This window comes from Erpetoichthys calabaricus, chromosome 18 (genome assembly GCF_900747795.2).
Source record: "Erpetoichthys calabaricus chromosome 18, fErpCal1.3, whole genome shotgun sequence".
NCBI lineage: Eukaryota > Metazoa > Chordata > Cladistia > Polypteriformes > Polypteridae > Erpetoichthys > Erpetoichthys calabaricus.
Window position 1 is genome coordinate 18,129,629 of NC_041411.2, and position 24,560 is coordinate 18,154,188.

At 38.7% G+C, this 24,560-nt stretch overlaps 2 protein-coding genes across 5 annotated transcripts in view; one reads left to right on the forward strand and one right to left on the reverse strand.

The window, feature by feature from the left end:
* eif4enif1 (eukaryotic translation initiation factor 4E nuclear import factor 1) overlaps positions 1-8,998 on the forward strand; it is a 28,711-nt gene extending 19,713 nt beyond the window's left edge. For 3 of the 4 annotated variants that reach the window (XM_028824007.2, XM_028824008.2, XM_028824006.2), the window contains exons 10-19: positions 48-283; positions 1,306-1,380; positions 2,193-2,370; positions 3,037-3,110; positions 5,218-5,354; positions 6,491-6,572; positions 6,892-7,018; positions 7,297-7,611; positions 7,693-7,848; positions 8,194-8,998. In XM_028824007.2, the coding sequence (XP_028679840.1) occupies positions 48-283; positions 1,306-1,380; positions 2,193-2,370; positions 3,037-3,110; positions 5,218-5,354; positions 6,491-6,572; positions 6,892-7,018; positions 7,297-7,611; positions 7,693-7,848; positions 8,194-8,408 (1,595 nt within the window). In that variant the 3' untranslated portion in view covers positions 8,409-8,998. The remainder of the gene's footprint in view (positions 1-47; positions 284-1,305; positions 1,381-2,192; positions 2,371-3,036; positions 3,111-5,217; positions 5,355-6,490; positions 6,573-6,891; positions 7,019-7,296; positions 7,612-7,692; positions 7,849-8,193) is intronic. The other variant, XM_028824009.2, reaches the window with a different exon arrangement.
* Positions 8,999-14,041: 5,043 nt separating this feature from the next.
* On the reverse strand, positions 14,042-23,899 carry drg1 (developmentally regulated GTP binding protein 1). Its single transcript, XM_028824014.2, has 9 exons — positions 23,724-23,899; positions 21,958-22,081; positions 18,233-18,408; positions 17,836-17,905; positions 15,744-15,913; positions 15,101-15,231; positions 14,852-15,019; positions 14,591-14,713; positions 14,042-14,393 (listed from the first exon to the last, which is right to left on the reverse strand). The coding sequence occupies exons 1-9, from the start codon at positions 23,760-23,762 to the stop codon at positions 14,294-14,296; spliced, it is 1,101 nt and encodes a 366-aa protein (XP_028679847.1). The 5' UTR covers positions 23,763-23,899; the 3' UTR covers positions 14,042-14,293.
* Between the last annotated feature and the right edge of the window lie 661 nt (positions 23,900-24,560).

A 24,560-nucleotide genomic window follows, 5' to 3' on the forward strand; every position in this document is an offset into this window, starting at 1 on the left:
GTGTTTTTTAAATAAACTGCCTTGTGCATCTTGCTCTGTTTTCACAGCAAATTTTGGAGTAGTCCTGTCTTTGGAGGAAGTTGAAGTTGGCCTCAAAGGGCTAAAGGTAGAGGTTGAGCAAAAGGTTGGCACGCCATTCATGGCTGAGCAGTTGGAGGAGGTGCTTACAGCTGCTGCAGGGTCCAGACCTGCTAAAACCAAAGATGGAGACATGTCTGCATTTAATAAACTTGTTAGCAGCATGAAGGCCAGCGGCACACTTCCATCCCCCCCTAAAGTAAATGTAAGTTGGTACTGCACTGTTATCTTGGAGGCTTGTTAAAACCATCAATTGTACAGTAGGTCTTCTGGTGTCTACAGAGTACTGTAAGTAAATCAATTTTATAAGTGCAGCTATTCAATAGACCAACAAAATCTGAGCATAATTAAGTGATGGGCATAACTTTGCTGTAAAATAGTTTAACCACTTTAATGCTCCACATGGTGTGTGGTTTTTGAGACAAACTATAGTTTTGTTCACTTTGATAGGTCTTTAATCTGCTTAATAGCTTAACAGGTTTGATTTAAACTTATTTTCTAACTACCTGTATATAGTCCATCTTCCACAGGTCCTTGATCCAAACTCCAAAAAATGAAATTTGATACATTTGCTTAAAAAGAATATTGTAAATTAAAGCTACTTTATGGTGTCAACTATTTGTTCTTGCTGAAGGATGTTTTATTTTAAAGCTTGACTTTATTTGAGGTTGTTGTACACAATCCCAAGCATCAGAGTTTACTACTAGGTAGGGGTGTGTTTTTTTTTTTTTTTTTTTTTTAAAAGGTGATGTGCATTTTCACCTGATGAAAGCACACAGTGATTTGCCTTTTGGATAATTAATGGTCCATTCTGCTGTGGTGCTCCAGTCATAGCTCTTTCAAAAAAAAAATGTCATTTTGTTACTTCATATTATCTGTATCTTAACACGCAATGTTAAACAGTTAATTAACTTTTTATCTTTACTGTGGTCTTCACTGTGTTTTGTTTAAAGGCTATGGAAATTTGTGTCTTTGATCAGTAAAGTTTCTTTCCTTAGTGCCTGTCTCTCAGGATGATTATGGTGAATATTGCTTGCTTGTTAATTGCACGGTTGTGTGGTGTGTTCTGTTAATTTCTTGTTCACACTCCAGTAGGTCGTCTTACCCATATACTCATAAGGTAAAATGCCTTATCTGTATTGTTTGTTTCTCTCTCTCTTTTGGGAATATGGAGAAGACATTTTTTGAAAGAGGAAAGTTTACTTTTATTTTTTTATTTTTTTAAAGCAAAATCTCAATAGCCAGTTGGTTCATCCTCCAGAGCTGCCTGTACAAAACACATCACAGAAAAATCTGCTACAGGTATGTATCTTCATAGTGTATATGTTTTTGTCTGCATGTAGTAAACCAGTGGCACAGAAGAAATCTCACTGCTACCACATTGTCTTAAAACATTTAGTCTGTTATTACTGTTAATTGTCCTAATTTTGAACAAATGTATACTTTGCCCCTTGTAAGTATGACTTATCGACACCCTTTTCTTATAGAGGTAAAAGTTTATGGCTTTTTTTGATTGCACAGCAAATTTAATTTTCCCTTGTATGAAGCAGTTTTTACTTTTGAGTTATATTCTTACTGGTGTCTTAAAGTTGGTAACCTAAGTGTGTTTCACTTTCAAAATTTTGTAAGCAGTTTCTTTAATGCAAGTCAAAAGGATGAATAGCATATCACATGGTGTCAATTATATTAGATTGATTCACTAAAGTGTAATTTCTCAAACTGATGAATTCGATTAAACATAGAAATATGCTGAATATGAGATCTGAAAACCACTGTTCCCCCTCAGTATGTAACTTGCACAATAATTGAAGATGTGAAATAGCAATAGGATAGAATCCACATATGTATTTATTCCTTAATTGAAGTTCCTCGGCTGCAGTAAAAACTACTTTTGGTTTAGTCAAACACCTGACTTTTTTTTTTTTTAAAAGCGCTTTTCAACTAAGGAAAAGGTGCGGAGTATGAAAGGGGCATAAACCTTTTAAGGCCATTATGCACAATTTCAGACCTTGTATCCCTTTTTGGCAACACTATCACAACAGTTATATATAGCTTAGTGTTAATTTTTTTTTATGAATGGTTTACTTTGTTTGGTTTCTTTCTGTTGTTCTCAGGAAATTTTGGGGCCACAGATTTCTGCCCACTCGTCTTCCCCCAATATGCTAAGTGGCTTACTTGGGAGCACTACTGATCCTTCAGCTCCTGTTCTTAGCCACCGCCCTTCTCCTCCTCTCTTTCCACAGAGGACACCGTCTCCAGACTACTACCCAATCGGTTTGACCTCCAATGCTGGTAACTGGCCATTTTGGCTTTTACATATAAACCTTAATTTGCTGTCTTTACATAGGTCCTTGACCCCATGAATTTTTTTTAAACATTTTCACACTGCTTTTTGAAAAGATTTTATCACATTAAAACTGTAGTTTATTCTTTAATCACCAGGCTTTAATTGGGTGGCTTACACCAAGTACATTATTATAGGCATCCTCTTCTTCCACTATAGTTTTGATACCTTTTTTTTGAAACTGCCAAATGAGACAAGGTTAAAATGGGCAAAAACACACATTGGACAGATGGTGTCTAGAAATATGCATTATGATCAGTATCCCAGTGTTGTCTTCTGTCTGAAAATGACAGTTTTTTTTGGAGTGTATTAATGAAGACGTCAACTGAGGACCTGTAAGCAGTTTCTCAAACTACAGTCTGATGTCCTTTATCCTTTTGTACAGTTGTGCATCTGGTTCTTCCCCTTTTTTTCCATCCTTGTCAGGTCCAGTTCTTTCTTGTCTTAGCAGTTTGTCATGAAAGGATGGCAGTTATAAAATATATAGGAGCACCCTGATGTCTGCACAGATTAAGATTTGTTAATTATCAACATGAAATATTAAAGTAGGGCATTAGTGTGGTGTGTTTACTTGGTTTTTTTTTTTTTTTGGCTTCGATTTAATTCCTTCCTAGGATTTGTTTCAAGTCAACAAGCACTCTTGAGTGAAAACTTCTCAAGCATGCACCATCCAGTGAGTCCTCAACAGGTCAGTACAGGTGTTTTTGTGTGTGTGTGTGTGTGTGTGTGTGTATATATATATATATATATATATATATATATATATATATATATATATATATATATATATATATGTGTGTATATGTGTATGTATATAATGTGTGTATTTTCTTAACTGGTATCTTACAGCTTAAGCTCATGTTACGTTTATAGGCTTTTTGTCAAAGGGTGGTCTATCAGAATTACCGATTTGCAGTTGCTGATCTTGTCAAAGCCTCTATCAATTTTACTGACCTGTGCGACAGTCTAGCACAGGGGTAGGCAACGTCGGTCCTGGAGTGCCACAGTATGTGCAGGTTTTTGTTCCAACCCAGTTCCTTAACGAGAACTCAATTATTGCTGATGAAGCACATATTGCTTAAGTGACATTTTAATGCTTCATTTTAGTGGTCTCGCTTGTTAAGGTTCTCCAACCTTAATTGCTTATTTCAATCTTAAACTGCTGCATTCAGTGTTTTAATTGCTCCTTATTAGCAATAAGATGTAAAAGACAAAGCAGCCAGCAGTTCTCCAGCTAGCTTTTTTCCAATTACATCTGTGTGTGTTCATCATGCACGGTTTGATTTAATAAAACACTTAATAGAAAAATGTGACAGACTGAAAATGATCTGTTTTAGGCTTCAAATCATTTGGATGATATCCTTGGAAAGGAAAAAAATCTACGATATAAGAGCCTTACATTGCACAGACTAACAAGCCATAAAATAAGGTCTGAGATTGGCAATGATTGGTTTCTAATTAAGCAATTGGGTTGGAATGAAAACCTGTAGCCACTGCGGCTCACCAGGACCGACATTGCCTACCCCTGTTTTACATCTTATTGCTAATAAGGAGCAATTAAAACACTGAATGCAGCAGTTTAAGATTGAAATAAGCAATTAATGTTGGAGAACCTTAACAAGCGAGACCACTAAAATGAAGCATTAAAATGTCACTTAAGCAATATGTGCTTCATCAGCAATAATTGAGTTCTCGTTAAGGAACTGGGTTGGAACAAAAACCTGCACATACTGTGGCACTCCAGGACTGACGTTGCCTACCCCTGGTCTAGCACATTCGTGTTCACCCCTTTCTCTGACATCAAATATAGGATTCTGCTTGAGGGAGCCAGTGCTGTTGAAAGGGTTAACCGCTGAAGTAAGTTTAGTAATCCTCTGCCCTTAGTTTTTTTCCATTTTGTTCTGGTATGAAAAATATGACGCATCAGATAGATGAGCTTCTTCTACATTTGAGGTCCACAGCCCCCATGCTTCCAGATGGAGCCAGAGCTGCACTAGTGCTGTTTTAAAGGGTTAATAGATGAAATACTTGTATTTTAATGCATAAACCAAACCATCATGCTGATTAGTGCCTCTTCTATTTGTCAGATTCAAAACACACGTCTTCCTCATTCTTCTTTACTATATTCTATGTGTTGTACTTCAAGCTGAATAGAGCCCGCCACTCCAACTAAAGAAAATCAAACAAGTTTAGTTTTATCATGGCCAGTCAGAGTAGTCTGTCTCAATCTTTAGGTATGTAACATTAGGCAATTGTCTTCACTGAAGCATGCTACCTCAGACTGGCCAAGATGTTATGTAAATGAAGGCTACAAATCTCTGGAAAAGTTGTATAATGTGACATGGGCTTTAGATGTTACAATAGTTTTATCAAGCCGTTAAATTTTGTTTAAAATAATTAGTTTTCAGCCTAAGGTAGGTAGTAGTATGTTCGCTGGATAGAAATATACACTTTATCACAATTAAAATCCTGTTTTTACAGAGTGTTTTAAATGGAAAAGTTATGTGGAAACTGAACTTCACCCTTTGATATTTCTTAGCAAGCAGTTGGCCCATTTTGCCTTTATGGGCACAATTATTTCACTTGCCTTTTGCACTCTGTCACAGGCTATTTATTCTGCATTTTGCTTCATACGTCAAGTGGTGGTGTCTTTTTCTGTGTGCCATAGTTATTTTTTGGTGTTTACTGTTGGCAGTTTTGCTGTGTATTTGTCAAATTTAAGTTTAATAAGCAAGAATTGTAAAAATTGTGCTGTGAAGCTAAAATTTGTTTCACAAGGTTTGTTCTCTTTTCAGGTATCTTTGAGCATGGACCAGGCAACACTGGAGGCCCTCTCTTTTCAGCAGGACCTGGCAATGCATGCAAGACAAATATACCAATCTGGCTACAACAAAATTCACCCTGATAAGGCTAGAGATGGGTTTAGGAATCGGTAAAAGACCTAGCTAATGAAATACTCCTTTTTGAGAGCTTCATCTTGTGTGTTGCTGAAATGAAATTGACGAAATTTGTTAACCAGAAATATCTTTCAATAATTGGCAATTAAGTCATAAAATGTATAGAGCAGTTGTGGCTTTGGATATATACTATTTTCCGGAGCTAGTAGATCAGTTAGCATTCAAATTGTTTTCCAAGAATTGTCTGACTATAAAGTACACCTTAAGCATGAAGTATCTGTAATACGAAATGTACATCATGATGCCTGCATCATCTGTTTGTGTAGATGATGGCAATTTCCAGAAAAATATTTTTGAATATTCAGTTAGTGTGACATTGAATGTTACAATTGGGGTGCTGCTACACCAGTTTGTGTTTAGTTCGAGCATTTCTGCATGATCCACTAAAATGATATTTTGGATAGAAGACTAGCAGTACTGGGAGATTCTAAATCTGGCAGTGCTGCTTTGCTCTAAACTTTGTAAGTGTGGATAATCACACACAACACTGAGCAGATCTTAGAATGAATGCATGGGTTCAGCAACACATAGAAAATAAGTTGCAGATTTTAATGTGCAGCAAATATTGACAACTGTGATGTCTCACTAGAGTTAAAGTAGAAGAAGCAAAATGAAGAACTTCAAGCAATTTAAATAAATGACTTTAACAAAGCCAGTGAATATATAATTCTGTCTAGTATAAGAAGAAACTACATAAAAAGCATCACACTATTGTTAAATTGAAAGTTGGGGCAGGCACTATCAAACTCTTACGGATTTTAGTTCACTTTTTGGCAGTCTTTTTGATGCGTCTTTCCAGACAAGTCATTCTTTGTTTTCAGCTCAGTGGGAGCCTACCTCTAAAAACTGGTGTAAAATATCAGTGATGCAGTTCCCATCATAAATATAGATTAGTTAAGTGCACTGTATAGAAGTTTAAAGAGAAAACAACAAAAAAAACTAAATGTCAATTTCTTTTGCATCTAAATGTACTTGTGAGTTCCATTGGCTTCTAGTCCACTCTAAATGTCCTTTCTGCCGGCATGAAGACAACAACGTTTATGTCAAGTGTTTCTATCACACACAATCACCCCGTCTTAATCAAGGTGTGTCTTGTTTTTGTGTTTTTAAGGCCACAGAGGCTCATCCGATCTCCTGGACCTGGAGTACACCGGGCCACAGCTAGCTCTCCTGTAAATTCAGTCACAAGTATGGTATGTCTCACCTATCTGTTCCTGTTTTTTCTGTTGGCTACTTGATGACCCCTTTTCACAAAAATAACACAGGGGCGACTGCTGATCTGGGAGAGAGCTTTGCTTGAATTAGGAGTTTTACGTTAATAAAGCAGTGATCGACTCAAATTAATGTCTAGCTCCGGGTGCGTGTGTGCGCACTGTACAAGAATATAAATATTGTGTGTGATAGGTATTGTTAATGGAGCTGCTAATTGCTTTTCTCATCATGCATACTACTACCTTTGCTTGTATTTTTTTTTTTTTTTTTTAATAACTAATTTTAATTTCTTCTGAAAAGTTGTCCCCATCATTCACACCAACCTCAGTTATTCGGAAGATGTATGAGAGCAAAGAAAAGTGCAAAGAGGAGAGTACTACAGTAAAGTCATCTCAGAGTACAGAGGAGGGAAGCAGACCTCAAGATGGTATGTGTTAGGCCACTGTCTGCAGCAACTTTGCTGTATCCTCAATAGCTTTAACTTCCTTCAGATGTAACATTGGTAATGCTTAGCACACCAAAAAGACATGCAGGTGGACAGCACCATTAATTTGCATGCTGGTGTTTTATATATATATATATATAAGAAAAAAAAAAAAAAAAAAAAGACTTGTAAAGAAATTCAGTTAAGTCTACATCCTCTTTGTAAGTGAAAGCTTATACTAGATTGAAACCATTGGTATATTAAATCTGTTTGTTTCCAAGATATTACAGAAAGCGCAGACAGAGGCAACAAGCCTTCCAGCTTCCCTCGCTCTACATGCTCTACACCCCTGTCTAACCAGAGCCGTTTTACCAAAGATCAGGAGTACCGTCCACGGTCAGCAGGCAGGAAGACTCCCACAATTGTGTCTCCAGTACCCAGTGCTTCATTTCCACGGCCAGTTTGCCCTGTACCTCTTGTACCACATGTGTCTCTTGTGCGGCCCACACCTCCTTCACTGCACCCTGGAGTTGTACAGCGGATGTTAACTCAGGGTATTGCTCCCCAGCAATTGCCACCAGCATTATTACAAGCAGGTGAGCATGGAAGTATATTCTTAAGGATAATTTGAAGTGTGTAATTTTTAAATATTTAACAAGTTTCCCTCTCTTTTTAAGGAATGTTTCCTCAAAGTGTGGATCTGTCTCATTTACAAGGACTCCCCCCACCCCTTATTAGTCAGCCGTTCTACTCCCTAACTGCAGCTGGACATCCATTATTGAGCCCTAGGCCGGGGGCTCCGTTGCATCTAGCAATGATGCAACAGCGACATGGTGAGCGAGCATCTCTCTGCACGAAGCATGGAGTAGATGTTTTACATTTTAAAATGTTTTTCAACCCCCAGGTATTAGAATATTGGACATGTTTGTTCTTTCTAGTAACACATCCAGTCATTTAACTTTTCTTCCTGCAGAATTGTGTTGTATTGGGTTAGATAAGCAGTATGACATTAGTGGTTAAGGCAGTGGACTGAAGTGGCAGTGTTGTGGTTTAGTCCTCAATTCTGAATCCTAGGTGGTCTAAACAGTTCACTTTATTTGCTTTTCCTTCAGTTCTGGGGGAATAAAAAAACCAAAGCTTTGTGTATGTTAACCAGTTTCTTTGTTTCATTTATGTAGGTCCCCCAACTCAGGTCCCCAGCAGTTTACCACAGACTCTCCAGCACAGTGCTGCAGCCAGAACTGCCCCGGCTCTTGCTCCACAGAGACACAGTCAAGGAAGTGCCTCACCAGTGGGACTTGCAAAATGGTTTGGTTCAGATGTCCTTCAGCAGCCACTGCCCTCTATGCCAGCAAAGGTCATTAGTGTGGATGAACTGGAATTCAGGCCATGAAGAATTGGAAGGAAGGGTGGGATGAGATTGGTAACATTTTCTTTATGGGTGTGATTTACTTTTCCCTTTGGTTTATATGGCATGGCTTTGTAAAATGATGCCAAATAGAAAATACTAATTCTTTCCCATCGTAAGCTGTTGTCTGAGCAAGGGCCTAAAAGAAAGTCTCTTTAAGGGTGGACTGTTTATTTTTGTACTACTGTAGAATTTAAATGTTTTTGAGGGTTGAGGGTGGGAAAGAAGGGGTTGGGCTTTTTTGTTTTTTTCCTCCTTGTAGTAAAATGTATAGGCCCATAATGTACAGACTGTAAAGTAATTTTTTTCATCTTGTACAGAAACATCTATCAAGGTTTTGGAAAAGTGTATATAAATATGGGGAGTCTAAGAACTAAAAGTGTCTGGCAGTTGCTGCTTACAGCTTCTTGCTTAACTTTCTCATGTTGTAAGTACAAATACCACCTTCTTCCTCTTATGTATATAGTTTTTTTTTTTGTTTTTTTTTTGTAGATATTTTTTTTTTTCTTCCCATTTTGATTGTGGCGTGTCAAAGCTGTTTACCATGGGTTTCAAGTAAAATGGTGGTTTTTCCAGAGCTCTTCATAAATGGCCATTATTCAAAGCTTAATCAGTTTAGGGTGTCATTTGGGGCACATTTTCTATAAACAATACTGAGGTTGGAGTAACTCATTGCATCCTTAGAGGAATTCACTTTGACCGTGTTTTTTGTTTTTTTTTCCTCCCCGTTTTCAAATAAATGTATGATGGCTCTGCCCCGCTCCTGCTCCCTACAACTCGGGCTAAGGCAAGATATTTTTTTTTTTTTTTTTTTTTACTTTATATCTGTATAAACAAACACTTGTGTATTTCTTTCACATGCCCTCCTTGTTCTCAATTACACTGGGAAAATTACTTTGTTGTAATTTGATTTCCATGTTTAGGGAAATTGTTCAAAAAATGGTGCTGTTTAAAAAGAAAAAATGAACACAACACCAGAAATAAATTTATTAGTCACAGACTTTGTTTGCTTGTTCTGTTAGGCTTCTATGTCTGTTCTGTTCCATGTAATCTATACTGTGTTAATGTAGTAGTACCCCTGCTACATGCCTGCTGTTCTTTCCAGTGAAGCTGGGAGTTGTTAAAAACATTTCATTTTATTAAGCTGCTAGACATTCAGGGTGGAGCACTGCTAATATACAATATAAATATGTAAGCCTCTTCCAATACCAAAACTGAGGATAAGGTTTTAAATGTAAATGCTGGAGCAAAAGATGTTTTGGCAAATAAAGAGTAACTGTTCAACTTGTCTGGTTTTAAATGTAAATGCTGGAGCAAAAGATGTTTTGGCAAATAAAGAGTAACTGTTCAACTTGTCTGGTTAGCTGATGGCCAGGTTGGCCCAGTATCTCATTCGGCTACATTTTTAAAGGTTGTCAAGGTTTCCATTTTAACTTTTTCATGCAGTAGTTTGTTGCAGATTCCACAACTCCTTGGAGCCAGGGAGCTGCCCTTTATTCTTAAACACAATGGTGTCTTAAAGTACAAGATTTACTAAACTATTGATGCATTTGAGAAGATTTTCATTCTCTGTTAAGGAATTGGACTGAAGACTAAAAACATTTACCAGCGTAAGCAATGACCCTTAAATTCCACCATTGGGTGGCTTTTTCATTCAGCTTTGTTTGAGATTGCTCCAGAATTCTGACAGGGGAATGACCGAGAATTGCATTTCCAAGTTTCCATCATTGGCTAGCTCAATTCATTTCTCTTGTGGCCTCAAATCAAGATTATCCTCTTCAGGTCTGAACTTAAATGGACTTCTGGCCCATTTAAATGACTGGCCAGCACCAGGAAATTGTCGCTGAATTATTCCTAGAGGTGTGTCGGATGTTGACAATATTAGAGGCAGGAGTCTGTTTTCAGGCAAATTGGACGTTTCATGCTCCTGGTGAAGGAGCGGGAACATTACTTCGTCTAGCTCCTCTTCCCAAACTATTCGCAATAGTTTTTTTTTTTATATTTATATATATATATAATATATATATATATATATATATATATATATATATATATATATATATATATATATATATATATAATAATCTTGCGAATTTTGTATGCTGAGATGTTCCTATTCAAGCCATTGATATACAGTAGGTCCGCCAAATACGGAAGCTTCAGAACCCACGAGAAGTGTCTAACTGCAGTCAGAACAGTTTTAGGCCTCGGACACTGCAAGGTCCATAAATCGACGCCCCCTGCTGGTGCCCCTCCCCTGTTTCGCTGGTGAACTGACGCCTACATGCCCCTCGCGACGACTTCAATTCCTTTTAGTTCCTGCTCTCAAACGTGTATTCAGCATTTATTAAATTAATCATCGATGTCTCCCAGTTCTGCATCCGAAGCAATTGTTTTGGTGTCATATATTAGATTGAATAAAAATCTTAACATTTTCTATTTTATATTATACGCTTTATATCTGCTTTTGTCAAGTCTCATTCATGAGACTGTACTTCTTAAAAACCACGTTAGTTATATGCTGCACTCGAAACGAGTAGTGGCTCTGTGGTTCAGGAGCTACACTGCTACGCAGAAGGTTGACCTCATATAAAAAATGTTAAGGAAGAAGACGAAGAATAAATTCAATGTTGTGCTATATACGAACATGTAGTGTTAGTCGTTGGGACTAAGAATCGAAAAAATCATATTTGTGTAAACAGTCAAAATATGCAATACTACGCGCCGGACGCTTAGGAGCTAGCGGTCTGTCTTTGTGGTCCTGTTCTATCATTAGTACTGTATTACTGGTGTACACGTTGTTAATATTTATATTAACGAAGCATGAATTGTGGCGGAGTTTATGCGCCAGAGGAATTACGCACTCGCCCTCAGAAGCACGAAGAGGTACAAAGTACAGTAGTCGTCTGAGTCGCCCAGCTGTTCTTTTTAGCCGAGCGGCTATGGGGATGGTTCGCGACCTCGCAGCAAGTACGAAGAGGCGTTTATTACATTAGCCCGATCGTTTAACCTGGTGCAGCTTTTTATGTTTGCAATATTTTTTACCCGTTCAATTTGCCACCATTACTATAGTACATTTAGGGAAAAAGTGTACCGCTAACACGGGGGTGGGGGGCGTGGAAAGTGGGTGGGAGCAAAAGATGCAGCTGACAGGGGCGTCATCTTACAGACCTCCGACTGTCTCAGGGGGCTGAATCTGTCCGAGGCCTAAAACTGTCCTGACGGCTGTTGCACTTTATTGGAACCTACGGCAGGTTGTCAAAACAGCTATCAAACTTGGAATTGTTAGACGAGAGAAATTCACGCAGCCCTTTGCGATGATCAAACAAGGCGCGACACAGCCATCGGACTTCCGAGTGCAGCAGATGTCTTTCAAAACGGGCGCTCATGTCATTGCACAATATTGGAATAAGCCTGTGTTCAAGGGGACGCGCTTTGATACTACAACGCCTTGAAGCACTTGTTGCAATTGGTCCTCAATTCTTTTGGCGACAAGCGCTTCTCTGTGAAGCGGGCAACGTGTATGCGATAAGACTAGTCAATTCAATTTGCAGCATGAACGCGTCCAAAATTTGAAAAATATCCGGACCTGTTGTCTTCCCCTGAATTTCTTTGCAGAATAAAAGCTACTCAAACTTTACAACTCCAATAAATCTGCCATAAATAAGATGTACTGCGTGAGTTAGTCTGTGCTTTCGTCCAACTGCAACGCAAACCAACGGCTTTTTTATACCTCATCCAATAATTGGTGTGTTGCATCCTCGGCCATTGCAGATAAGTCTATATACAGCGCTGTCTGACAAAGGGACATTGCTGTGTGAGGAAGCTGCCCGTAAAATTGACCATTCCCGAAGTATGTCTTTGGTAACTGCTAATAGCAGATCTTCTCTAACGGGGTGAGCTTTACTCGCACAGGCAATGCGATCCGACGCCAAAAAAGACGGCTTCAGTCAGGGCCGGATTTATATGAAAAGAGGCCCTAGGCTATTCCACTTATGAGGCCCTTTCACCTTCCATTTTTAAGTTTGTAAATTACATGAGAGATAATAATTTTGCTAACAATTTGAATGTAGGCCCCACTTGATCTTGAGGCCCTAGGCTGAAGCCTAGTTAGCCTATAGGAAAATCCGGCCCTGGCTTCAGTGCCCTCTCTGAACCTATTCTTCGCTAGGTGAAAGTTGCCGGTTTGTTGCACAAGCAGTGTGGCCTTCCTTTGGAAAAAGTCAACGTGTTTTCCTGCCTCTGCGAAATGCTTTTGTTCAAGATGTCTTTTCATTTTAGACGGCTTTTGGTTGTCAGCCATTGGTTTAACAGAATTTCCGTCTTTTTCCATAGCCAGCAGAAATCTGAACTCTACGAATTAATTCGTACTTTCTAGATTTAGCTTTTCCTTTAGAATATGAGAATTTGATGAATTTCAAGCATGGGTTATATTCGAAATGTTTCACTTTAAAAAAACAAAACAGTCCACCGTTACCGCTGTGTTAGCAGTTCTTCGCTACAATGCTACGTGTGTACGTCTACGGCAGGGGTCCTCCATCACAGTTTGAGGGCCGCAGTGGCTGCAGCTTTTTGTTTTAAGGTGTCCTCACAGGTGGCGCAGTGGTAGTGCTGCTGCCTTGCAGTAAGGAGACTGTGGAAGATTGTGGGTTCGCTTCTCGGTTCCTCCCTGTGTGGATAGCGCTTTGAGTACTGAGAAAAGCGCTATATAAATGTAATGAATTATTATTATTATTGCCAATAATTTAATTTCATGGCTTGTTAGTGCTTTAACTCTGCTATATCAGGTAATTCTTATCCTTAGAAAGGGAAAGAAAATCCAGGATATACCATCCAAATGATTTGAAGGCTAAAATGGATGAGTAATTCTCAATCCTTCACTTTTTCCTCTTCAATTTCCTTCCAAGTATTTAATTTAACCCAATAGTGCATGATTACACACAGATGTAAATGGTAACAAGCTAAATGGAGAAATGCTGGCCTCTTGTCAGTTGCATGTTATTTCTAATTAGGAACAATTAAAAGCCAGGAATTTGGCTGTTTAAGACTAAAATAAGCAAGAAGAGTTCAAAATCTTAATAAGCAAGACAACTAAAGTGAAACAGAATTGTTACTTGAGCAATAGGTGCTTCTTATTAAGCAATTGGGTGGAGCAAAAACCTGCAGCCAGCGCGCTCCTCCAGGACCGTGATTGAGGACCCCTGGTCTACGGTCTTCGACTAGCCTTTGAAAAACGGGCGTAATTGTCAAGCACACTAACGGATTGATGATCATTGAAATGCTGGCTTAACCAACAGGGTCTCCACATAACTAACGCATTCAAGGGATTGAATCCTGTAAGTCAGTGGCTCCTGACTCTACATGGGGTGCATTAAAGTACTCTTAGCCAAACCCCCCCCCCCCCCCCCACGCGTTCAATCAATTCTCAAGATTGTCCAGATCTCTGAATTTTAAGTTTATTTCTTTCCAATGAGTTCTTGACCTTTCTACCTTCTCTAAAAAATAAATCTTGCAGACTGAGGTTATTTTAAGCAGTGCTGGTTAACTTGTCTGTAATACTAAACATTTATTTTCCATACTCTACAAATTCCACCTACTGTAATGTAAAATACACAGTATTTATATTGTTCATTTTATTTATACATGGCAGGTACACGGGTTTAAAGAAACTGTTAGCAAGACTGCCAATAATACTTTAAACAGAAAGTAGGCATTTGTCCAGACTTGAAGTTGCATGTCTGCATTTCAGAATCTCGCTTTGATCTCCATAGCAATAAACTTTAGGTAGCCATTCCCATCACTGTTACGGATGTAGGGATGAATAGGGTCCGAGGTGAAAGCATTAATGACAAACTTTGTAGTTAATTGGCTCACTTTTTGACAATCTGAATAACATCTTCATCCTCCAGAACATGGTCCTTACCCACTTTCTGTGGGTTGTGCTTTACTGATGAACCCCAGACCAGTGCACTAAAGAGAGCAGTGGAGACAAAAGGGGAGTGTTTACTTCTGTTAAATATTCGTGTAAGCCTTCAAGACATGCTAAATAGTTGACAAAACAGGCGATGGGTTCATTATCGTCATGCTTTCAAAAACTCAATATCACAAATTTTGAAAGCTTAACATGTTTGAGTAATCTTGTTAATAATTAAAAAAAAAAAACTTACTATTTAAATTCTTTGATGAGATTCTTGTGAATCTTTGCACAGAAATCCTCTGCTGCAGTCCTGTCTACTGGCAAGACAACTGGGGCTGTGTAGTCTGGTAGTTGGCCTTTTGGCTTTGTGTATCTGAATTTAAGAGCAAGAGGTCAGAAACATCAGTCAATATGTCCATAAAGACTGCTTACCAAAACAAACATTTCACTCTTATTTTCAGCTAGCTGTTTAACATGATTTATATGTAGTTTTAGAATCAAAACAACTTACATTCTTACAAGTTTAAGGTAATCCCAGATTCTTTCTAAAAGATCGTCAAAGTTCCAGCGATGGTGGGCAGAAATTGGTACACAGTGTGGTACTTTGTAGATAATATCCAGCTCTTCAATTGAAATTTGATCAATTTTATTTAACACATAAATACAGGGGATGAACACTCTATAAAATGGGGGAAAAAAAAAAAACAGATTAGCTTGTTTTAAGTGAGGGGTGGAGGATACAAAAACTCTGCTTACTTACCTGTTTCCCTCTACAACATCAATGAGGTCATCAGCAGTTGAATCACTGCGCAGAGTGACATCAGCATTATGAATTTTATATTCGGCAAGGATACTCTTCACGGTCTCCAAATCCAATTCACTCTGAGCACACTAGTCGAGACAGAGAGAGGCTATTAATACCTTTTAACATGGCATCAGCAGGCTCACCCACCTACACTGGAGGTCAATACGGCTCATTTAAGTGCTGATTAGAATCAGGGATAGGACACATCACCAAGAGTGTCCACCATTACCAGAGCCAAAATAAGTGGATAGCCAAGTTTAGCAATTATTGCATTTCTAAAATAAGGTACGGTGATCTTATAGGACTCTTGCCAAAACATGAATGCCCTGAACTTACTTGGACATGAAAGAATGATACGATTTCATGGGGCAGCACCTGCTCTTCAGTATGTCTTTTTTTTGTGGCAAAACTGAGCATTAATGATATGAATATTAGAATTTTACTTGGATGCCAATGATATCAAAGAAAAAATTGAAGATTAGGATATTAAAACCTCTTTGGAGATTAGACTAGGCTGTTTAGCTTTACTGATGGGACAAGTACAGTGTATATATGTTTAAAAACAAAGTGATGGCTGTCCTACGTTTCTCCTGCTTACCGTAGCAGTGAGGTTGATGCCTCCTTTATCTTTCCGCTTGAAACCAATATTTGGGGGTTGCTTATTGAGACGAATACCAAAGCCTTCCAACTCATGTTCAATAAGCTTCTTGTGCCCAAGTGGTTTCAGTACATCCAGTACAATCAGAATTAAATTACAAGTCCGAGCAACTGGGAGTAAAAAAAGAACAACAACAATCAACTACAAAACGCAGATGGAGAGAAAAACTCTCTACGCAGCCGTTAAAAAAAAACACATTCACCCTTAGTGCATTCGAAGATGATGACATGTTAGCCATCTGTGCACACTCCACTCGTAGCTGATAACGGGGGTGAGATTAAGAGGTTAGAAAGGTGGCAATACTTTATATGGGCTATAATTCTCAATATAAAACATGCTCTGCTATAACTAAGTGTAATTCTAACTTAAAGTACACTGAAATTATCCTGTACATGGAGATACTGGAGAAAGACTATATGGCACGTGTCACACAGGAAAACTGAAAAAAGACAATTGAAGGTAACCATCATGTGGATATGCTATGAACATAGCCTGATCCTTAACAAGACACAAATAGTGGAATATATATATATATATATATATATGTACAGTAGTCTCTCGCTTATCCGACAGATAAGCGAAAATGTCGGATTAATGGGAGGTGTTAAGAAAAAGCCTATTAAACATCAAACTATGTTATAATTTTACACATTACGAACCTAATAATCATGTTTTACAACAGAAACAATTAACTGAAAAAATGAACTTACAGAATTGTCTGAAGTTAAATACAGTATGTACTGTACTTAAAGTTCAGTCCTGTGACGATTTAAAGAAATTTTTGATCGTAGTCTGCTTTCCTGATGAGTGCCGTTTCTTTGCTGCCAAGTCTTGCCATCTTTGCAGCATCATTATGTCGATTCCTGTAGCTTCTTGTTGCTCAATGTATTGAATTGCAGTTTCTACAGCCTTAACTCCGTATACTCTTTACTACAGCATTGTGACTGCGTGTGTGTGTGTGTGTTTGTGCTGTGACATGCGAGTCCCCCATCTTGCACCCGAAAACACGAAGCTGAGTCTCAGTACTTTAGCAACACAATTTAACATGAATAAATCAGTTTGAAACAGCAACAGATCGGTTATTTATTGTAGCGGGATCTGCCACTCTGCTATACACAGACACAGCAGTCAGGCAGGGCCGTGCACATTTATAATGTTCCTTGTATCACCCATTGACGGCAGGCGCTTATAGCATGTCCGCGATCTTTTCGGATTCGCTTTTATGGCGAACTGCTACAGCGCTGAGAGACAGAGATTGCTCTGGGATGCTCTTTCGCGTGTCGTCCCGTTGGGTGGAATCCCACAAGAGTTTAGAAACTCACTCACACCATCCATGATTCTTTTCAAAGGTAAAGTGCAGGTTAATTTGTTTTATGTATTTTTACTTTATATTTTGTATTAATCATTTTTATATGAATAGTTTTGGGTTGTGGAACGAATCGTCTGAGTTTCCATTATTTCTTACGGGGAAATTCGCTTTGATATACGAGTGCTTTGGACTGCAAAAACTGTGGACTCACAAACTGAGGATCCACAGTAATTAGCTGCGGTAGAGTCGGAAGCAACAAAAAATAGACTACGCTCACGCTCGCAACTTGCAGTTCTTGTTGCCGATTGATGCATTTTTTTTATTTTTTTGCAGTGGGACGTCGGATAATACGGAGTGTTGAATAAGCGAAGGTAGGATAAGCGAGACTCTGCTATAAATATATAATTTGCTTCAACCTAGTAACATTGTGTCAACATTGTAACAATACAAATTTTAAAGATGTATCAATTACATGGTGATAAGAACTATATTAAAGTTGCTGAATTAGCATTCAAACAGGCTTTCATTTCAATTTGCCAGCTCATAATCTATCAGGAAGTTTTCAGCTACTTAACTACATTCACCACAGTGATTTTGGACTTTGGGTTAAATGTGACTGCAAAATCCTGATAACTATGTCAAGATTACTCAAGGCAGCACGAGAGGAAGGACAAAGAAGACTGGCTCCATCTCTTTATTAGAAATACAAAATGAAACTCATACCAGCAATGACCTGTCTACCTCGTCCTTTACCATCCTTGGCTCCCTCAATTATACCAGGCAAGTCAAGCAACTGTAATAAAAAAAATATTTAACAAATGAAAAAGCATGACAGCATTTCTTACCTCCATCAACATGTTATGTGCCAAGTTAATTTCTTGTAGAAAAATGGTGCTGGCACTGTAAAATCACTGACATTCATAGTTCTGATATGCTGTCCTTTTATTCTATACTGATATTTACATTATATTGAATTACACTTCAGAATGGAAATAACTGGATTGTAACCAATTAATGAACACAAACTACATAGAAATGAAATGGCAAGTACAGTTTAAACATTTTTCCTAAAAATAGTGTGTTTAGTAAGAATGCTAAACTTGCGAAGATGCAAGCTTACCTGGATCTTGGCCCCTTTATACCGAATCACACCTGGGACAGTGGTCAGGGTGGTAAATTCATATGCAGCCACTTCTGAATAAACACCTGCCAGGTTACTAAGCAGAGTCGACTTCCCTACTGAGGGGAAACCAACAAACCCAATTCTGGCATCTCCCGTCTTTGCTACGTCAAAACCTGCAAATCATTTTTGACAGCATTTCAATGTCAAAATCACACCAGAAATCATACATGGTCACAAATACTGCCAATGTTTATTTAATAATCTCATGTCCCTTGTAAACCAACCATGGTCACAATTGATCCCCACATTTGAATTGCCTGCTAGACAGGGAAGTTTAATGATCAAGAACTTGGACTGGAAAGCACAACATTGCTCCATCACTTTGCTGCCTGTGCTCCTACTGGAGTCGGACCCAACCGTGTGTTCATTATACAGATTGTATAATAAGTAAGAGGCACACCCTCCTTTCCATTTTTGAAATTATGTGAACCTAGCATTAAAACAAACACAAGTGTAAAAACGTATCAGTCAAGGCAGACAGGTTTTGGGAGTTTACAAAAATGTGCAGTTTGGTTTTTCATCTGTGGACTTCAGACTTATTCCTGCTTTTCAGTGTATGAGAGAGATTTCTGTTACTATAAAGGACCTCCACTGCAAAAATGAGGTTGACAAATATTTTTCTTTTAGCTTCTTTTCCCTTCAGTATAGTAAAATTTACTATTTAAAAACACATGCACACACACATTGTAATTTATGAAGTGTAGCATTCCACACTGAAACACAAAACACAACACACACTGGCCGGCATACTAATAAAGAGGCAACCCAAACCATAACTGACTGCTTGGCTCAGACGGTTTACAGATGGACAACACAATGCTGCCTTTGCTTACTCTACAATCTTTTGCAAGTCAGACCCGTTACATAGATGCCATCACAGACTTCCAGAGACCTTTGCACAATAAAAAACTTTTTTGTAGTAACCAGGCCAAAGAAATTTTTCAAAATTTAGGTATTACTAGGGGGCTTAACTCGCCAAACCCCCAACCTGTGCTACGCACCATTCACTTCGCATCTCAGCCGTTTGCGTATGTGGATTTCACATTCACCAAACAACAAATCTTTTAATTCTTGCAGATACGCTTCTTCACTGGGAAAAAACACTACTTTTTCCTGAAGGGAACACGAATTAGACAATCTACAAAGTTTAAATCCGAACAATATATTTGATCTTTTTCGCTATTCCGTTATTTCACTGAGTAATAATTTCTGTTTGTTTGCACAAATGTGATCTTTACTATCATTTTTTTGAGACTTTCAAATTTTAGTACTTTCATCATCTCTAATCTGCTCTGCATGTGTATTGTGCCAATGTTTTTGAATTCTTTACGATGTTCTACTTTGTCATTTACTCTGCCTTTTATTTCCAGCCCCGGGCGTAGTTAAATCTCTTGGCACAAAGTCTTGTCTTGCGGGATGTGAAAGTGTCTCTCTGAAAAAGTCTCGTCTCGTCCCAGGATTTTTTTATATAATTGAGAGAAATAATTTTAAAAAAATGTTATAGTTAAAAGAAACAAACCTTCTTAAGTGTACATAAACTGGAGATGAAATGACCATAATGTCAAATTAGGATGAGTATGCACTTATGACAGAATAATCATACAAAAGAATACAGCTGCTGATAAAAGATTAAAATAAAGGTGTTAAAAAGTGTGTTTTAAACAAGACTGTCTAATAATAATGAAATGCTGCTACTGTCATACACAAACATCTGAAAATACCATAATATAACCTGCACGATAAATACAATTTAGCATATCATTCCAAACAGTGGCCATAAAAAAGGTGAAATCACTCAAGTTGGACTAGCTTTTCACTGAAAAGTTTAGAGGTCAATAATTGTAACTTTTTGTTAATCTCTTGCATAAAGCACTGCGTCTAAAAAAAGCACGGAGTTTAAAGGTCAACTTATTTGATTCACATAAACATGGGCCAAATATTGTGTTTCTAAGAATTCCTCATACATTTGCTGAAATCACTATTTGCTTTTCCTCCAGTGCCTACCGACTCACCACATATGTTATACACCATTCAACTCATCCTGATGTGCAGTTACATAAGACCTTCAGCTTTTTGGCACCCCATCTTTTTGGCCCTATAGACCTGAAAACCTCTCATTTTTAGGCCATACTCTGTGCAGGATATTACACCCTTATGATAAAGAGTAAACCAATAGGTGTCTTCAGCACAAAATGATCCGAACTTGAGGTTGTGTATGTCACATCGACTGACTCCTGGGTTTAACCCTCTAAAGGGATACAATGGGTCAAAGTTACTCCTTAAAAAATAGAGATTAGTAATACAGGCATGGGCAGTGGTGTTTTATGCTATTTTGAGGTCGCTGAACACAAAAATATTTTTGATATTTGATTGTTTACCCGTGGTCCTAGCCTACAAAGAACCACTCATAGAAGGTTAAAAATGACAAATTCCAAAATAAGCATCTGTGGTATCGTTTTAGACTATTGCAGACAAGGTCAATGGTTACAAAGTTAATGTTAGTTTTGATCCTTTACTAGAGATCTAGCCCCTCTATGGACATCTAAGCCCATTGCGGCACTTCTTGTGTGATTTTGGGCTATACAAAAATAAATTGCATTGTATTGTATCTATTGAAGCATGAAAAATGACAAATTTCTCTTACAATTAAGAATATTTTAGACTTTTGAAGCACACATTTTAATATCTCAAATATGTGACACACTACTTCTATTGCATGAAGTAAATCTCATCGAATTAGGGTAGCTTATGCAAAAATCAGACTTGTTTTTCAAGATCACGGTGTGTGATGCAAACACAAAAACAAACTGTTCACTTCTGAATAGTACCTGCTCGTGCGCGTCTTTCAAATGAGATTCCTGGTTTGGTTTTTGTTGAGCTTTCTCCACTCATATATGTTAACAAGAGATTTGTCAGGTTTTTAAGAAATGTGGTATACTGCATTGAAATGTACTTCTATTTCATTCAAACTTATAGGAAATGTTCTCTGTTGTTTGGGACAATATAATGCTTAAGCCTATTAGGAGCTCTTACTTTGAATACCATTTTCTTCTGTTGGGGGATTTTATAACCTAAGGTGTTAACTGGGTTAATTAGTTTTCAAAATGTAGTTTTAATTTTGATTTGTGATTTTGGTTGTTACATTGCCTCTACTCGGATGGCGCTATTGTTGACTCCCATTGCTAAAACTGTCTTGGTGTTGGCATATCCTTAGAGGTTGTGGCCTGATAATTACAATTTTTATCACAATGGGATAAAATGTCATCCATTGGTATGATTCGCTATCCGACTGCATGGATTCCAAAGCCCCTCAAACCTTTTTGAAAACAATGTTTTTAGTTTTGTTTCTCTGGTTTTTGAACTCTCTGCACTCCTTCTGACTTCAATATAGTCTCACAATTCTTGGCTTAGGTTACTGATGGAAACATTTTCCCTGCCAGTCTCAGTTATGTGCAGCTAATAGGTAAGCGGAGTCTGATTTAAGAATGGGGCCAATAACAGACCCAAAGTAGTTTAGTATTTGATACTGACGGCAATAAAAGTGCAGCCCTCCACAACATCATTTCCTCACCTGTCATCTAAACACAATAAACGGCGTATGGTGCATCTGGAATCCAAAATATACAATTCCTGTTTTCTGCTCAAAGAAATGTCTCTCTCACCTTCTCCTGGTCCACCTCCACCACCGCCTTTGGGTGTGATGAGCTCTCTGCGCAGTTTGGCCAAACGTGCCTTCAGTAGGCCCAGATGGTGAGCGGTGGCCTTGTTCTTCTGCGTCCTGGCCATCTACAAAAGATTGAAGAAGGGAAAGAAAAAAAAGCTGGTTCAAAATAATGCTACATCTCACACGGCAAAATACACACTCATTGATGCCATTCTAGTGTCAGAGCAGACTAAAAAGAAAAAATATATACAGCAACAGGGAAGCCAGCTATGGAAAAAATACTATATGTCACACAACAAAATTGTGGCACTTTAGGCTGCACACTCCAATGGAGTTTCTTTTCATCAGAGAAGTTCGGACAGTTGAGGCCTTAAGTTTACATACATCTTAGCTAAAAACTTTCAAAACTCACAATTCCCCAAATTCACACATATCATGTTTCCAAGCAATTAATGAGTTAATTCAATCAGTGTATCTACTTAAGCTCCATATAAGAGTTTTCTCTAAAATAATGATAAGAGATTTATTTCAGATTTTAACCATGTCAAATTTTCAGTGGGTCGTAAGTTAACCTGCATCAAGTGGACGGTCTCTTTAAACAGAATGGACAACTCCAGGAATTGATGCAATTACTTCTTGCAGTTTTTGATTTGCTGTCATAATCAGTGGTGAACTGGGATACCCGGGGCTGTATTTAAGAGCCTACCTGTACAGCCAGTGCCTTCTTGTGGTTAGAACAATGGGAAAATTAAAAGGATCGAGTCAAGACCTTAGAAAGTTCTGTCAGGAGGAATTGGCCAAGTTCCTGCAAAATATTGTGGGAAACTTCTGGAATTTGCTTCAGGTTAAGCAAATTAAGGGCAAAACCACAAAATACTAACTTGATGTGTGTAAACGTCTGACCCACTGAAAATCTGACATTGCAATTAAAACCTGAAATCAATCTGTTAATCATTACTTTGAAGGTAAACTGTATTGAAATTAAATAGATACACTAATTGACTTAACACAGAAACTGTTTGGTAACATGATATATGAGAAGCTGGGGAATTTTGAGTTTGACAGTTTTTAGCCAAGGTGTATGTAAACTTGTGGTTTCAGCTGTACATCAGGTTATTATACCACAAAAGATTCCGTTTTTTTTGTCAATATCTGGCACAGTTCAAACCCTGAAATGTCCACCCATCCCTACATCCTATAACCGGATCATCCAGCTTACGGTCAGGAGACACAGGTGCTTAACTTTGTGCCCAGCGCCAGTGCTGCTGACACCCAACTCTGACCAAGAATGTATGGTCTACAATCAGCAGAATGTGCATGCAATTACAGTTAAATATATTTCCATCACCAGGTGAAGAATATTATAATATCAGAATGAAAATATTGCCATTGGGACACATGTTATGGAAAAAAAAAATCTTTCAATGCTCTACATAACAAAACGGTGGCACTTGCAGCTACACATCCTAATGATCTCTCTCTTCAGCGGTGAAGTTTGGACTCGTAACAGCTTCGCCTATGGCAACACCGAGACACACTAGTAGCTTGCACTACCCCGACACACCAAAGATCTACTTATATCAAAGTATTAAATAATGGATCTCATTTAGTTTGGGCAACAAGCCGATCTCCGGGGGTCGCAACTGCCGCCAGTCAACGGCACATCAGCCCACACCTCTACCAAGGCCACGCTGCGAGGCCTCCCCAATGCCGTCTCTCGTTTCCGAGCACCCCGCTACCAGACATGACCCCAAAAACTCATACCTCTGCCTCGATTTCGGCAATCTTTGCTAGAAGACTCATGGCGACACAATTTCCTTTAAGAATACAACGATAAATATCCAAAGTGCCAAAACAACAATTCCTGCTGCTTCTATTCTGCGCTAACGTTACTGAAGTGTGCAACTTCTCCGCAACACAGCGGCGCGGCCACCGGCTGACGCGTCAGGCGAGAGGGGCGGGGCTCGTGAGATCAAGTGAGTTGTGAGGTAACAGCGCCACCTTTCAGGTCGGGAGGACTCGGAGAAACACGTTGGACAGAAGCGTCATTGCCTTCTTCATTTTTGTTGGTTATGTTGTACCCCCAGGTACAAGATTTAGACTGTAGAAGCAGTGCAGGATTTACGTATAAGCTACACAAGCTATAGCTTAGGGGGCCCCCAAAACAAATTGTCCGAGTGAGCAATTGTCATATATACTTAAATATACTACAGCATTATTTGTCCCAATCAGGCCCGGCCTTAGGCATAGGCAAAGTAGGCGACCGCCTAGGGCCCCGGTGACCGGGGGGCCCCGGATCGACTCCTTGGTCTAATTTTCACGCATTTCACAGAGCTTCCAAGGGGACTCTGCCCCCCTCAGGGGGCCCCTGGACCCCCCTTTCACCTAGGGCCTTATAATACCTAAGACCGGGCCTGTGTAGAAGCTAGATCAAGGGTGGCGAACTCCAGGCCTGGAGTGCCGCAGGGGCTACAGGTTTTTTTTTCTAACCATTTTCCTAATCAGTGGCCAGTTTTCACTGCGAATTAACTTTTTCCTCATCACTTTAATAGCCCTGTTAGAAGAGTTCAGCCCTCTGGATTGATTCCTTTCTTCATTAAA